General features: G+C 43.3%; 1 protein-coding gene across 3 annotated transcripts in view; it reads right to left on the reverse strand.

The window, feature by feature from the left end:
* Positions 1–1,130: 1,130 nt before the first annotated feature.
* LOC119652817 (developmental protein eyes absent) overlaps positions 1,131–13,422 on the reverse strand; it is a 165,911-nt gene continuing 153,619 nt past the window's right edge. For 2 of the 3 annotated variants that reach the window (XM_038057145.1, XM_038057143.1), the window contains 3 exons: positions 2,211–3,878; positions 1,896–2,140; positions 1,240–1,421 (listed from right to left, as the gene is read on the reverse strand). In XM_038057145.1, coding sequence (XP_037913073.1) covers positions 1,240–1,421; positions 1,896–2,140; positions 2,211–3,878 — 2,095 coding nt within the window. Of the gene's footprint in view, positions 1,422–1,895; positions 2,141–2,210; positions 3,879–13,422 lie in introns of all 3 variants that reach the window. The other variant, XM_038057144.1, reaches the window with a different exon arrangement.

The raw sequence follows: 13,422 nt of genomic DNA on the forward strand, positions 1-13,422 counted from the left end.
CTGGTGGCTGTCAGGGGGGAGTCTACTCGTACTACCTAGCAGCCGCGGGCCTTAGATGGTGAAGGCTTACGAGCTGTGCTAAGTCAAGGAGAATTTGGCTTGTGATAACATAGCCCGATCATGAGAGCCCTTGTGCCAGATGCGTGCAAATGCATTCAGGATTACGGCGGTCTGGTGGTCGGGGCACTGGCCAATAGGGGACTATGCCGCCAGGCTCGCCATACCCTACAATTCGCATTGCAAGCTGCGGAGAAGGAAGGGAAACCCTCATGCACTTTCTCTGCGATTGCTCAGCTCTAGCTAGAGTCAGGCTACGGACAGTGGGGAAACCATTCTTTGGGGACCTCCGAGAGATTTCTAGCTGCAGGGTGGGAGAGCTGCTTTCCCTCGTGAATGCTACGGCTGGCGCTGAAGATACTCGCTGAAGACTCGCATAGCAGCAGTCACGATCTTAGGAGTTTTTGGCAGGATCGACGATGACGATTCAAAAGAACTACCTCTTGCAATTCACACACCAACACGTCAGACAACTTCTCTAAAATATGAAATTATTTTATTATTTTATTTTGATTACATAAATTATTTTTATAATAGTATTTAGTGCATTTATTATTTGTTCAACTTATATTTTAGTCTTCTATTCTACATATAACTTTTTTCATCTAATCTTAGTAACATTATATCTATTTTTATGAAATAAATTTATTTTTCCATCTTTTCTTATTTAAATCACTGGTATTTTGTCCAAATTATTGACTTTTTCATATTTTCATTTACACGAATTCGGTTTGGCGGTTTTTTTCTTGAATTTAATTTAACATTATTTTAGTTTGATGCCGGATAGTTTATGGCAGAGAACGCAGTTTTGTAGATAATAACTGAATAAATCTAAAGGAAATTTTTCTCTGTTAATAAAATACGAACGCTTTGGAAAAACCCTGACTGTAGCAGTCTTTGGAGATAAATTTAAAAAAGAAAACCAAACCATTTTTACTAAATATTCTGCTCTTTTTTAAAATTTTGTCCTGTCCAAGTTTTCTATTAATTTGATAATTTTTTTTTTGTACAAATAAAATATTAATTACAATAATTAATTAAATAATGAGAAAAGTCTTTTGTTTTTAGGATCTTTTTTGTTTTTATTTTTTTTTAATATTTAATGTGTACAGTAAAGAAAATTGTCGATTTGATCATCACAAGTTTCTCTAAATTTCCGTTTCTAGTATTAACAATGGGATTTCATAAGAATCCCATATCTAAAGCTGTGTAGAGGGCTCTGATGTCGCTATGACTCGATATTCGCCAGAATGGAAAATTCAGGTTTTTCGCGGCTGTCTCCTCGTCGGGGCCGTCGCCAATGACAACGTAGGTACTTTTTCGGCCGAATCTCGTTACAATTCGCTCAAAACATGATTCTTGCCCTGGAATGAGGAGAACGGGTGGTTAGTTTAAGGTTTAGTACGGGAGGCATACTATGAAGGATTCTGTTTTCTATTTTAAATTAGAACTTTCTAGGGTTAGAGCATAAGACTGCCGCGGTTCAAATCTCCCTCTCTTTCTTTCGCTCGATTTGACGTCGGATGTCAGTCCACTCAGCTGTCAATGAGTCAAAACAGGGTAATAATCTCGGGGAATGCAATGCTGCCCACATTGCCTCCTACAGGCTACTGTAATCCTATAGTGTACCGTTACGTCTTAAATGAAATGCTCTAACACACTTCAAGGCCTTGCTTCCATTGGATTGTTGCGCCAACGATTATTATTATTATTTTTAGGGTTGCAATACAAAAATTGGGGGGCGCGGAGTTCATTTGAAACGGCATAGTGTGTCTCTAGCATAAGGAGTTCTATTGATGGATGATACCTCTTCCATTCTTCGCTGGTTTTACACTTACCTACTTTATGTGCGCTGTAGATATTTTCAATAGAAAATATTTGTCCCAAACCGAACAGTAGAACTTTAGCTAGTGCTGGCGCTAACTGTGTCGTTGTAACTAAAACATTCACACAATTTTCACGTTGTGCTATCATATTCAGACATTTTGTTGCTAGGCTTGCCCAATTGTCCGTTGCTACTTCAATTTCTGAACGAACCTGGAGCCATTGATCACGTTTAGGTTGTCCCAGAAGGCCACCAACACTGAAAATAGCAAAAATAAATTTATAAATAAAACTTATTCATTAATTATTCATCCCCTTCAGATACTTACTTATTCCTATACATATTATACGTGTCCTTAATTTTCCTATAACGAAATGCTAATTTTCGCATCCAATCAACGCCACCCCTCACGCCAGTGGGCAAACACAGGTTTGGTGGAGCACCTTGAGGCGCACCGGAATGAAATCCATCTGTGGCGAAATTATAGTTACTTAAGTCCTGTCCATTATCATCCGACGAAACGTCATCGATATGAACTTGATCACAGTCTTCGATTTCATTGAAAAAGAAATGTGTATCGGCCATATTGAAGATCAACTCCTCCATTCGGAATGCCAGTTGAAGCAGGTGATTAGGGTCTTTGGTATAACGATTTGCATATGAGCCTGATAGCAAAGTGTGGAAGATTATGATGGTTTCGTCGAGGTCCCAGATGAAAACTCGTTCGGGACATTTCACATTATCTGGTGCACCCGGATCGGAAGTTGTACTTCGTGTTGGGCTAGGGTGAGCATGTCGACGTCCTCGCGCTCGTCCTGTTTTACTCGTTGGTGTGGTCGTTTTTGCTGAGAGAACTGCGTTGGGTGATATCGTGATTGGCGAGTTAGGGGAGTGGGTGGTATGTAGGATCGGAGTAGTAGAATGTCCATCAGATGGGCTTTCGGATAATCCAGGTGCCACGTGGAATCCGTGACCTGCACTCGAGCCAGGAGAACTGACGTAGGTGGAGTAACTGGCAGGGCTATAATAGTTGCTGTATTGGTCGTTATAGTATCCTGTGTAATCCTGCTGGGAAGCCCCAAACTGACTAAAATTATTGTAGCCATACGTTGAATAGAGTTGAGAAGAGTTGTTATTTGAAGCCGCTGCTGCCGCTGTGTAGCTTGAAGTCAAATATGTATTGGGAGATGGAATCTTTCCCTGGGTTCTTGTCGTATACGGTGACCCATAGGATGGATAAAATGAAGGCGTGTATTGCTGCATGCTGTTGTAATAACTATAATATTCTTGCTTATGATCTGCATACGCCGAAGTAGCGTTTCCCGTTACAATGTTCGACCCTTGTACTGACGACGATCCAGCCACTGGTCCCTCCACTAGTCCTGCAGAACAGAACAAGGCAGGATCCAAGTGTGCTCCGCTAGCCCCTATTAAACCCGATCCTGTTGCCGAAGAAATCCCGGCTGTACCGGCTGCTATCACCACTGAATCTAGGCTACTAGGGCTACGATTTTCCGACTTCACAGGATTCGATTCGGCCGCGGACAACCAATGTGACATTCCCAGATCGGGGTGGTGAGATCGTCCGATGACGCCGCTCCCGCCTGTTGTACTACTACCACTACTTCCGCTACTAGATGATGTTAAGTTAAGACCGGCACTGATTGAAAGGTTATCTCCGTTTGTAGCAACATTGACGTCAGGTAATACAATGCCAGGTGGTAGTCCAGAGATTGATGAACTAGAATTTGCACTACTGTTGCCTGATGGCGAGGTCGATCGGAGATTGAGTCTACTGGATCCTGTGCTGAGATTTGAATTTGTGGCAATCAATTGTTGGTGCTGTTGGTTATTGTTTAAATGGGAGAGACTGGATTGTGCAAATGATATTGAGGATGATGACGGTGAGGAGAGTAGTATACCGTTGTTGCTATTGGTTCCGGTGCTTATATTTGGGCTACATTGATCGCTGGATGTTATAGAAATGCTGCCTAGTCTGCAATAAGAGAAAAGAAAGGTGTGAAAAAGATTTCATTGGAGTATACAAAAAAAAGAAGGTCAAGAGAGATAAGAGACAACAGCTCGACGAGTCATCAGAAAAACCTCTGCTTAATAGTAAGGCGGACATGAAGGAATGGAGCGCCAAGAAAAAGGTGGGGAGATGAAGGAGGGCTAGATCGTCAGCTTTGCTTATTAAGACGACGGAGGCACGACTTTTGCGGAAGTCCCCAGTGAAATCTGCTTCAAAATCGGCCCCGAAGCTAGCAGAGCAGAAGTGTCTTCCATTCGAAAAAGGAAGGGTGGTGGAGTCCTAGCCGAATTAAGCCCGAGGAAAACAAATAAAGTTACGTTGTGTCAAGCAGTTTGGGAGAGTGAGCTTTGGTTTCTAGCCTGAAAACCACGTGCCCTCTGGAAATCTGAGACCTGAGAACGAGGTAGAAGAAGACATCAAACGAATGTTCGGAGGTAACCAACGTCCGGATTGGTATCACCTCTGCGAGCTCCCGAGGCCAAAAACTCGAGAGCTCGACCGGTGGAGAAGCCGGATGGCCGGGGGCTCCTTGAACTGACAGTTCCCTTCCTCCTCTTCCTTACGTTAGTGAACGCTTATGTCGGCCCTTCAACGGTACTTTCACGTTCAGTCGCCCATTATAGGCGTAGATTCCCTCCGTGACTACACCTTCCTAATCGATCTCTGTAAGCAGTTGATTGACGGCTTTAACAAGTTCATCTCGAAGGGCTTGAATAATGGGTGCATTTAGAAGGACTTGAATAATGGGCATCGAGGTAGTTTGTATATTTAGGAACCTTCGTTTCTGCTGACGTTCACATTGAACTAAAATGATTTCCCTCGGCGTAATAACAGCACTAAATCCAGAACCACTGCTTTGTCCAAAATTTGAAGATGCGACTATCTCAACAAAAACATCAAGTTGAGCCTGATCGGTTCCTTTGTATGCTACTATATGGGAAAAATACATGAAAACTGATCACCAATGTTACCCAGAACCTTGTGGAGGAGTATGCATATATTTAGTTGGTGCATTCTCCCCCATATATCGATTTTATGGCATCCGTAACAAACAATTCCTGCCCCGGCGGCTTTAGAGAAAAAGCGGCGGCGTTAACTCAACTTATGCCTATACCGATCCTTTAGCTGAATTTTCATGTCTAGATGTGCCATTTGAGGTGCGGATTTCATCTTATAGAATTCCCTCTCATCGACCACCGAGGTCAGCAGCTGATCGACTATCGTCTATCGTCCAAGACCAAGCTGCCTTGTATCTCCTTTTATTGTGGTATTGTTGTAGTAGGTGGAGCGCAACCGCCGTAGATATGAATGCGGTTGACTTTTACCTCTACAAAGCCGACTTTTGGGAATGCCATTGTTTCTTCTATGGCTGGCATTCTATATGCCCATATCGCACGTTTTCAGATGCACATAGTACCACCATAATTTTGATAAGGTTCACAAATTACCGTCACGTCCACATTCGACTCTTGGAGGGTTCCTAAGAGCAGGTCTTGAGCTGCCCCGTAATGGTTGAAGTTGATTTGTAGCAACCTCATTCAGCTCCTTCCTATACGCTAGAAATCTTCCACCATCTGCAACGTACCAGTCGTCCACCCCCTGTTTTCCTTTGCGCAACATGCATCCCACTCTTTATGGTCCACGGACTCCTCTTTTTGAGTTTAACACCCCCTAACTGATGAGTTGCCTCTGCCCTGGTACGAAACTTTAGCCGTCTTCGTCCCTCTTTTACTTTTTGAACTTTGGGTGTTAAACTCAAAAAGAGGAGTCCGTGGACCATAAAGAGGTGGAGCAAGTTGCTCTCCATTTGGTCTGGTCCGGCATTAAGTGGATGCGGACTTAGGACTCCCCAATCAAAGAAAAAGTGTCTAGCTCCGGCGAAGCTGTGTTTCGAACTGTGGGCGGATTTACGTTGAATATAATTTGTGGGCTTTTCGTGTTTTGCAAATTATAAAAGGGAGCGTATAACATCTGCAAGCTGCTTCGGTTACGCTACTGCCAGGGCAGAGATGAGGCAGCGTCTGATGAGTTGCCTCTGTCCCGGTACGAAACTTTTATCTACATATATGGATCTAGCAGTTCTCCTCTTTAGACCCCATTTGAAGCCCATCAGACGCCTCGATATATACATCAGTTTGAACCTCTTTCTGAGCCTAATCAGGTGCATGTGTAATATATACTCTCGTCAAGATAATCCCTAAGTACTTAACTCGATTCTCGTATTTTAAACAGCTGCCATTCAACTTAGGCGTTGGGCCCGGTGTAGGCAGCATTTGAACAGCACAGCCAAAGTTGGAGACAGACATACCGACTTTTTCTTACCAGGCATTAACGATACCCATGTTTTCCGTACCCCTCTCTTCGTACTCAAGTTTTGTGCTCCCTTTAAATAGAGCTATCGAGCTCAGCTCGATCACCAGTTTGTCCATCATTAGGTCCCATAGAATTGGACCTGGAATGGATCCCAGTGAACAGCCGGATTTGGCATCTACCAAGTCGCAATTCCGCACAGCTGAGGAATTTTGTACTTTTAGGATGAACTAACGGGGGGTTCCGGGTTAATTTCTAAAATATGGTAACATACTATTATTAACTTTCTTATAACACATATCGGAATGGGATGTATTTTGAGGCCTAGATTTCGTACGGGCGGATAGCTCCTGAGAACGAGACCTGTTACACTTTTTGGGACACACATTTTGAGTACTCATTCCTTCTATGTTCCATCCAGTATCAAAAATATCAGTTTCGAAAAGTACTTATCGAGCCCTTTCATTTGACGTGAATTTACATCCCTCTTTCGCATGTATGGGGAGCCCCCCTTAAATCCAGTGCAAACTGATGCCACCTATTTTATGTAAAGAGATTCATAGATCACATGTTCTCACCAAATTTCGTGACAATTAGTTTAGCCGCTTCCGAGTAAATCGGGTGTGACAGACAGACGGGTAGATAGACAGACAGACATGGAATCGATTCTGTTAAGGTTTTGTTTATAGAAAAACTTTAAAAGGGCATATAGGGTATACAGACGGCTATTGTAAATTTGCCGTGAGCAAGGTAAGGATAGGTTGGATAGTCGTAGTCAGAACGATAGATGAAAAAGGCGCAGGAAGTGTAGGGAAGAGGGCCATCTAATCATAGTTTGTACTCGAGATCCATGATGTATATAGTGCAAAGGAAAAGAGGTAGTGGTCGATGTGGTTCTAATTTGCGCCCCTTATCGAAATTTCGGTAGTACTACGTGCGTGAACGATACATCTGGAAATGCTAAGTGACGAACGCCAGGAGCTAAACCTTGCTTGAAATCTCTTTGTTGCAGACATGGTCCTTGCTTGAAACCTCTTTGTTGCAGACATCGTCTACTGGGTGAATCAACACTACGCAAACACTGACCACTAGGTAATTTTCCTAAACATCAGAAACGGGACAGGCGGCAGTGAAGAAAAACTAGGATAGCTGACTGTTTTACTGGAGCTTTCGGCGAGGACAGAATGGAGCTGGAAAGGGTGAGTTAGAATTGTCTGCGGGTAACTGAGGTATGCGACTCCACTATAGTAGGAAACCAAACTGCTGGTGGAACCAGGAAATCTGCTTCTGCGAGCGAAGGGACTTTGCCGACGACAATAGGTAAACCGGAATATCGGGAGCTTGCAAAAGAACACCGCGAGTTTCGTAGTCCCTTTATGTAGTGTGGAAGTGTTACAAACAGCTGTGCCTGGTGCACATACGAAACCATGGGGCGCTGCGTACAATTTTGTAATGAAAAAGACTCTTGGGCAAAATTCATCCCAAGTAGTGTGTCGGTGATTCTTGTTTAAAATAATAGAAATTCTTTTCCCATAAGACGAACCTCAGCCAATGGTTCAGCTGGATGTCTAATCGATCCTTGACTCTACCGAGGAGAAACTACGAGAGATCTGTGAAAGAATTGGGAATAAGAAAGCTTCGGGACTGGAGGAGACTACGAACAAAGTGCTGAAATTAGCTATTAAAATTAGACCCACATGGATCATAACCACTTTTGAATTGCACATGGTGGAAGGAGTGTTTTCCACAGTGAACCAGGTAGAGGTTGGTTCTCCTACCGAAGTCCCAGAAACCATTTCGCGTACTTCTTTTTATCGCTCCATCTGCCTTTGAGTCACTATAGAGAAGATGTGTGAGAAAGTGATATACAATAGGATTCTTCCGTTCGTTGGCGCGGCAACATGGCTTTTGGCGAGCCCGTTTTATGATCGAGGCAATAGGAATACTCGTGGAGCCGGCTCGGAATTTGAATAATCGAGAGTTACCTCCCGAAGAGAGTTCTTTCGTATGAGGCGGACGACGGTCCGAAAGAAGATGTTGTGATAGCAGGTGTTCCCCAAGGCTCTGTATTGGGCCCCTATTGTGGAACATAATGTACGATGGAGGGCTCAACCTATGCGTTCCAGAGGAGCCAACTTTGATTGGTTTTACAAATAACTTGGCGGTGGTGGTAGTTACGAAGCATCCCCTGAAGCTTATTATGGGGGTGTCGAAATCCAGTTTGTCATACGCGGCTTCTGTCGGGGTGGGAGAACTGAACAACGTGGCCCCCCGTTCGTCATACCAACCAATTGCGCTGAGGGCGTGCAGTGCATATAGGACAGTATCGGGTGAGATACGAAAGATGTGTCGAGCGAAAACGTGGCGAATTGAACTACCACCTAACACAGTTTTTTGCGGGAAACGTCACTCCAGATTGGACCAATTCCTCGGCTGCTTTTGCACCATGACCTCTGGGAAAGATCGCTTCTATCTGTTGGGTCTGCAATTTGTTATAGAGAAAATTTTTATTTCAGTGGGCGTAGTATTCCGAATTTCCAATGGTCCTCATGGTTAGCGCTAATATTTTCAGCGTTCCCTGGAAAAGTTCAGATTTTCCAGCTTTCCAGCTAGTTTTTCTACAATAGTTACATGATCATGGCATACAAAACGTTCTCGGATTTTTTTGTATGTGACTTGAAGGCTCCTAAGCGCATAAGTCAGGAAGGTTCTCAAAAATGCATCATCCACCAGTCAAACACGTCCTCCCAAGATTATGAATCCATTTCTAATGCAGATATATCTTCAAAATTTTCGATCAATTCATCTTATCCATCTGCATTCCACTAAATTTAGGCAAAAACCTGAATTGGGTCGGTTTGCAATCCGGAAAGACACACGATTTATGTCTATCTTAAGAATGGACATCATTTGTCGACCATGTGTGCAATTTTTTTCTGCTGCTTTCCTATTGGGATCTCTATATCTAGACTAGAATTTAATGTGACTATTTTTTCGACCCTCAATATGTCTTTTATTATACTCAAGTAGTGGTCGGCATATTCTTAGTCCAAAAATTACACTTGACTTTTAAGAGCTCTTTCAGAATAGGGTTTGGTTCCTACTTGTGCCTTCCATCCGTATGGAAATTAGGGAATGGAGAGAATGCATTTAAGGGATGATCGCGTTTTGTGTTCTCAAAAATGAGAAAAGTTGGAAGCTGGAGGCAGTTGTGATAATTTTCAGTCAAAAATTGTAAGAATTATAGACAATCTCAGAATTATAGATACATTATTCGGTTTTATGAAAAATCTTGAATTATTTCTTTTAAAATAAATTTTCATATATTAAAGAATAAAATAAATATAAATTTTTTGAATTTAGAGTATCTATTCTTTCTTCTACAATTTTTTTTTTAATTAGATTACAATTGTTTTGACAAACGCAGTACAAAAGGGTCATATTGCTAATTCGGTAGAACAATTCCACTATAACAAAATGAAATGTTATGAATTCTAGGTTTTGAGGTTTTAATTGAATTTAATTATATTCAAGATTTCTCTATTTTTCATCTTTCTCCTCGACACAAAATCTTATCTTCCAAAACCATACATTTCTCTATCTAAATCTAATGCCACCCCTTAAATTACTGCATCTTTAATAGATTAAAGTAAATAACGCACGAAACTCATTTCATAATTTGATTTGACGGTTCTTCATTTTAAAGATTTAACTGTTTTTTTCGAAGAAATTGACAAAATGTGAATAAAAAATATGATTGAAGAAGGTCGGGCCCATGAAGTTAACGAAGAGGTTTCCTGGGTCTTAAATAAATAGCTTGAGGGTAATGAGGCGTTTAGTTTTTTATGCATATATGGGCATAAAAAGAACATTTGGAGACGGAAAAATAGGATTTTTTGGGTGAAGAAATGAACTTTGTTTCACACATCTTAAGGAAATAGCTCTCATACTATTTTAGGAGAGTGTGTAATAAAAATTATACTAAATATTTAGAATTTATTTTTTTCTTTTTAGTAGGAAATTAAATATATTAATTATCTTAAGAATGTACTATATGTGAGCCAGGTTTAATATAATTATTTTTTTTTGAATAATTATTATGAATTTTATTAAAAGAAATGATTTTTCACAACCTGGATACTGTTATCTTATATTCTTTGCAATGGGTATCAACCCACATTGGGCGCCAATATGAATATAGTTAAAACAACATTTACAGTATGAGGGGTGCCTTTGAATACTACCACACTATGGATATCTTTGATATTCTATAGTGAATTTCCTTTAGAGAAGGTTTAATAAGTTACTTTAAGGTAGCTGCCATTTCTATTGCAACCACTTTCGGCTTTGTATTCCAACAACGGCGGTCAGCTGTACCACTGGTAGGCCACCTTTTTTTCTTTATGGGTGGAGGTGGAAATCTTGAAAAGATGCTGCTGCGTCTGGTTGCAGCTGTGTGTGGAATTCTCACCCACTAAAACCACCCCTACTTCTCCGCCTATACCTTTAAGGGACCACCGTGAAATATTACTTCGCGAGGAGGGCTCTCGTTTACATCAGCACAACTAAGTCACGCGTCCGTCGGGCTTTCCGGGCTCGTTCTAGTTCCCGCAGTTTCTCCTGTATCGCAGTTACTGTTGCGTTTATCGCCCTCAAGACCTCAGCATCTCCTCCACGAAAATAACTGCGTTGAGGGTGTCGTTTAACCTCTCTTCTTCATTCGTGAATCTCGGACAATGGAACATAACATGCTCCGGATCCTCGGGTGTAGCGGCGCATTCGGGATATTCGGGGGACTGATCCAATCCGAAGCGATGCAAGTACTTCCTATATCCACCGTTTCCGGTAAGGAACTGCACTAGGTGATAGTTCAACTCTCCATGTTTGCGCTGGACCCATCCCTCAATACATGGGATGAGTGTATGGGTACAGCGGCCTTTTTCAAAATTATCCCACCGTTGCTGTCACTTCCTGTACAGCTCCTTCCTAGTGGCGTTTAGGAAGCTCACAGTCACTTCGGCAGGATTCGCCCTCCTTCTCCAATAGAGATAGTGTGGGTCATTTGCTAGAATATCCAAGGGAATCACCCCCACGATGACATACACCGATATGCTATATGCACTGCATCCTCTTCAGCGCGATTGGTCAGTATGCCGAACTTACCCTGCCCTGGTTCACTGTGTTATCTAGTCCGCCCGCCTATACAGGAGCCGGGTATAGCAGGATGGATTTCACCACCCCTGCGATAAGCAGCCGGCGACTAGACTTTGCCTCTCTAATATTACGAATCATCCTTGCTCGATATGAGCTAGCCTTTGTTGGCTTTTCGCGCGAATAGTCCAGGTGCCCCTTGAAGATCAACTTGGCATCGATCGTTACCTCCAGGTATGATTGATTTTGAAACGACCTCGTGATTACCAACCCAGATTTTGACAGTGTTATTTTTCCTGCGATTGGCAAGAAGGATCGCCTCCGCCTTATCTTCCGCCATATCCAGTTTCACCATTTGGAGCCATGCTTTGATGGCGTGAAAGGTTTCTCTTCCGCACCGTCCCACGTCCTGGTGGTGTTTCGCAACTACTACCACTGCCAGGTCGTCTGCAAAACCAATCAATATTGCCTCCTTTGACACGCGAAGCCGAGCACTCCGTCGTGCAGTATGTTTCACAGCAGGGACCCTAGTACAGAACCTTGGGAAACACCTGCTGTTATAACATATTCCTTCGGTCTGTCGTCCGTCTCGTACCAAAGAAGTCTCCCTGAAAGGTAACTCTCGATTATTCGAGCTAAGTAACCAAGGACATTCAGTTTAGCCAGCGTGCCCTTAATCCAACCCTAGTTAGCCGAGTTAAAGGCATTCCTGACATCCAGTGCCATCACCGCGCAGCACTTAGCCCATGCCCCCCGGGCCAGGTCTACGACCGTTGCATTGACATCGACTGTGGACCACCCGCTAACTCGGCGAACGGAAGCAGCCTGTTGTATATCACCTTCTCCAAAATCTTCCCCATAGTGTCTAAAAGACAGATAGGGCGATATGAAAACGGTACGCCAAGTGGTTTTCGGGACTTCGGTAGCAGAACCAACTTCTGCCTTTTCCATTGCGCGGGAACACTCCTTCCACCATGCACGATTCAAAAGTGCTTATGAACCATGCGGGCCTGATTTTAGCAGCCAATTTCAAGGCTTTGTTCGGAATCCCATCCAATCCCGGAACCTTATTATCCCCAATTCGTCCACAGATCTCCCGTAGTTCCTCCTCGGTAACTCCTGGGATTGTGAACACGTCCTGTTACACCATTGGTTGAGGTCCACTTTTTTCGTGTTGTGAGAAAAGAATTATTTTGAACAAGAGTCGCGGGACGTCACTTGGGGTGATTTTTGTCCACGAATCTTGTTCATAACAACCTTGTAAGCAGTGGCCCACGGATTCGTATTTGCATCAAGGCACAACTGCTTCTAGCAATTCCGCTCACTTTTCCGAATAGTCTTCGTGCGCGCTCTGCATTGCGTGATTTCCTGGTTCCACCAGTAGTTTGGTTTCCTATTGTGGTGAAACTTCCGTCGTGGCATTGTAACCGTACCCGTTGACATAACTGGCTCACTTTTTCCAGCGCCGTTCTCTCGGGACGTAGTCTCCTTTTAAAGCCGCCAGAAATGTCTCTTCCAGGAAAGGTGCAATGGACCACCCAGCTATCCTGTTTTTTCCGCTTCTACTCTCACTCGACTATTGCCTCCTTCATTCCTGATGTCGCAAAAGATGGTCCGGTGGTCACTGTCGGTGTAGTGTTTACTCACCCGTCAACGAGGTACTGAGGTAGGTTAGATCGACGATTGAGCCTAGCCCTCTGCCTCGGAACCTCCAACGTTGGCTAGTACGATCTCCAGCTTCGCGAAGGTTTCAAACAAGAATGGTACGGCTAGAGAAAAAGCCCACCCAAATCACTCGATGGGTGATGGAAGCATGCGATGCTATTATGCCCAGAAGGCGATTGCTCCACAGTAGGCAACCCAACTTCTGGTGGAACAATGAAATTGCAAGCATGCGGGACGCATATTTCTGGGCAAGGAGGCTTTGCGAGAGGTTGAGGGGAAAGCCCGGTGCCGACGATCGAGAGGAGGCACACAGGCAATTGCGTGGGCACCTAAAAGAAGCAATTCGGAGGAGTAAAAAGAACTGCTTCAAATAGATGTGTGA

Source organism: Hermetia illucens, chromosome 3 (assembly GCF_905115235.1).
Source record: "Hermetia illucens chromosome 3, iHerIll2.2.curated.20191125, whole genome shotgun sequence".
In the NCBI taxonomy this organism is placed as follows: domain Eukaryota; kingdom Metazoa; phylum Arthropoda; class Insecta; order Diptera; family Stratiomyidae; genus Hermetia; species Hermetia illucens.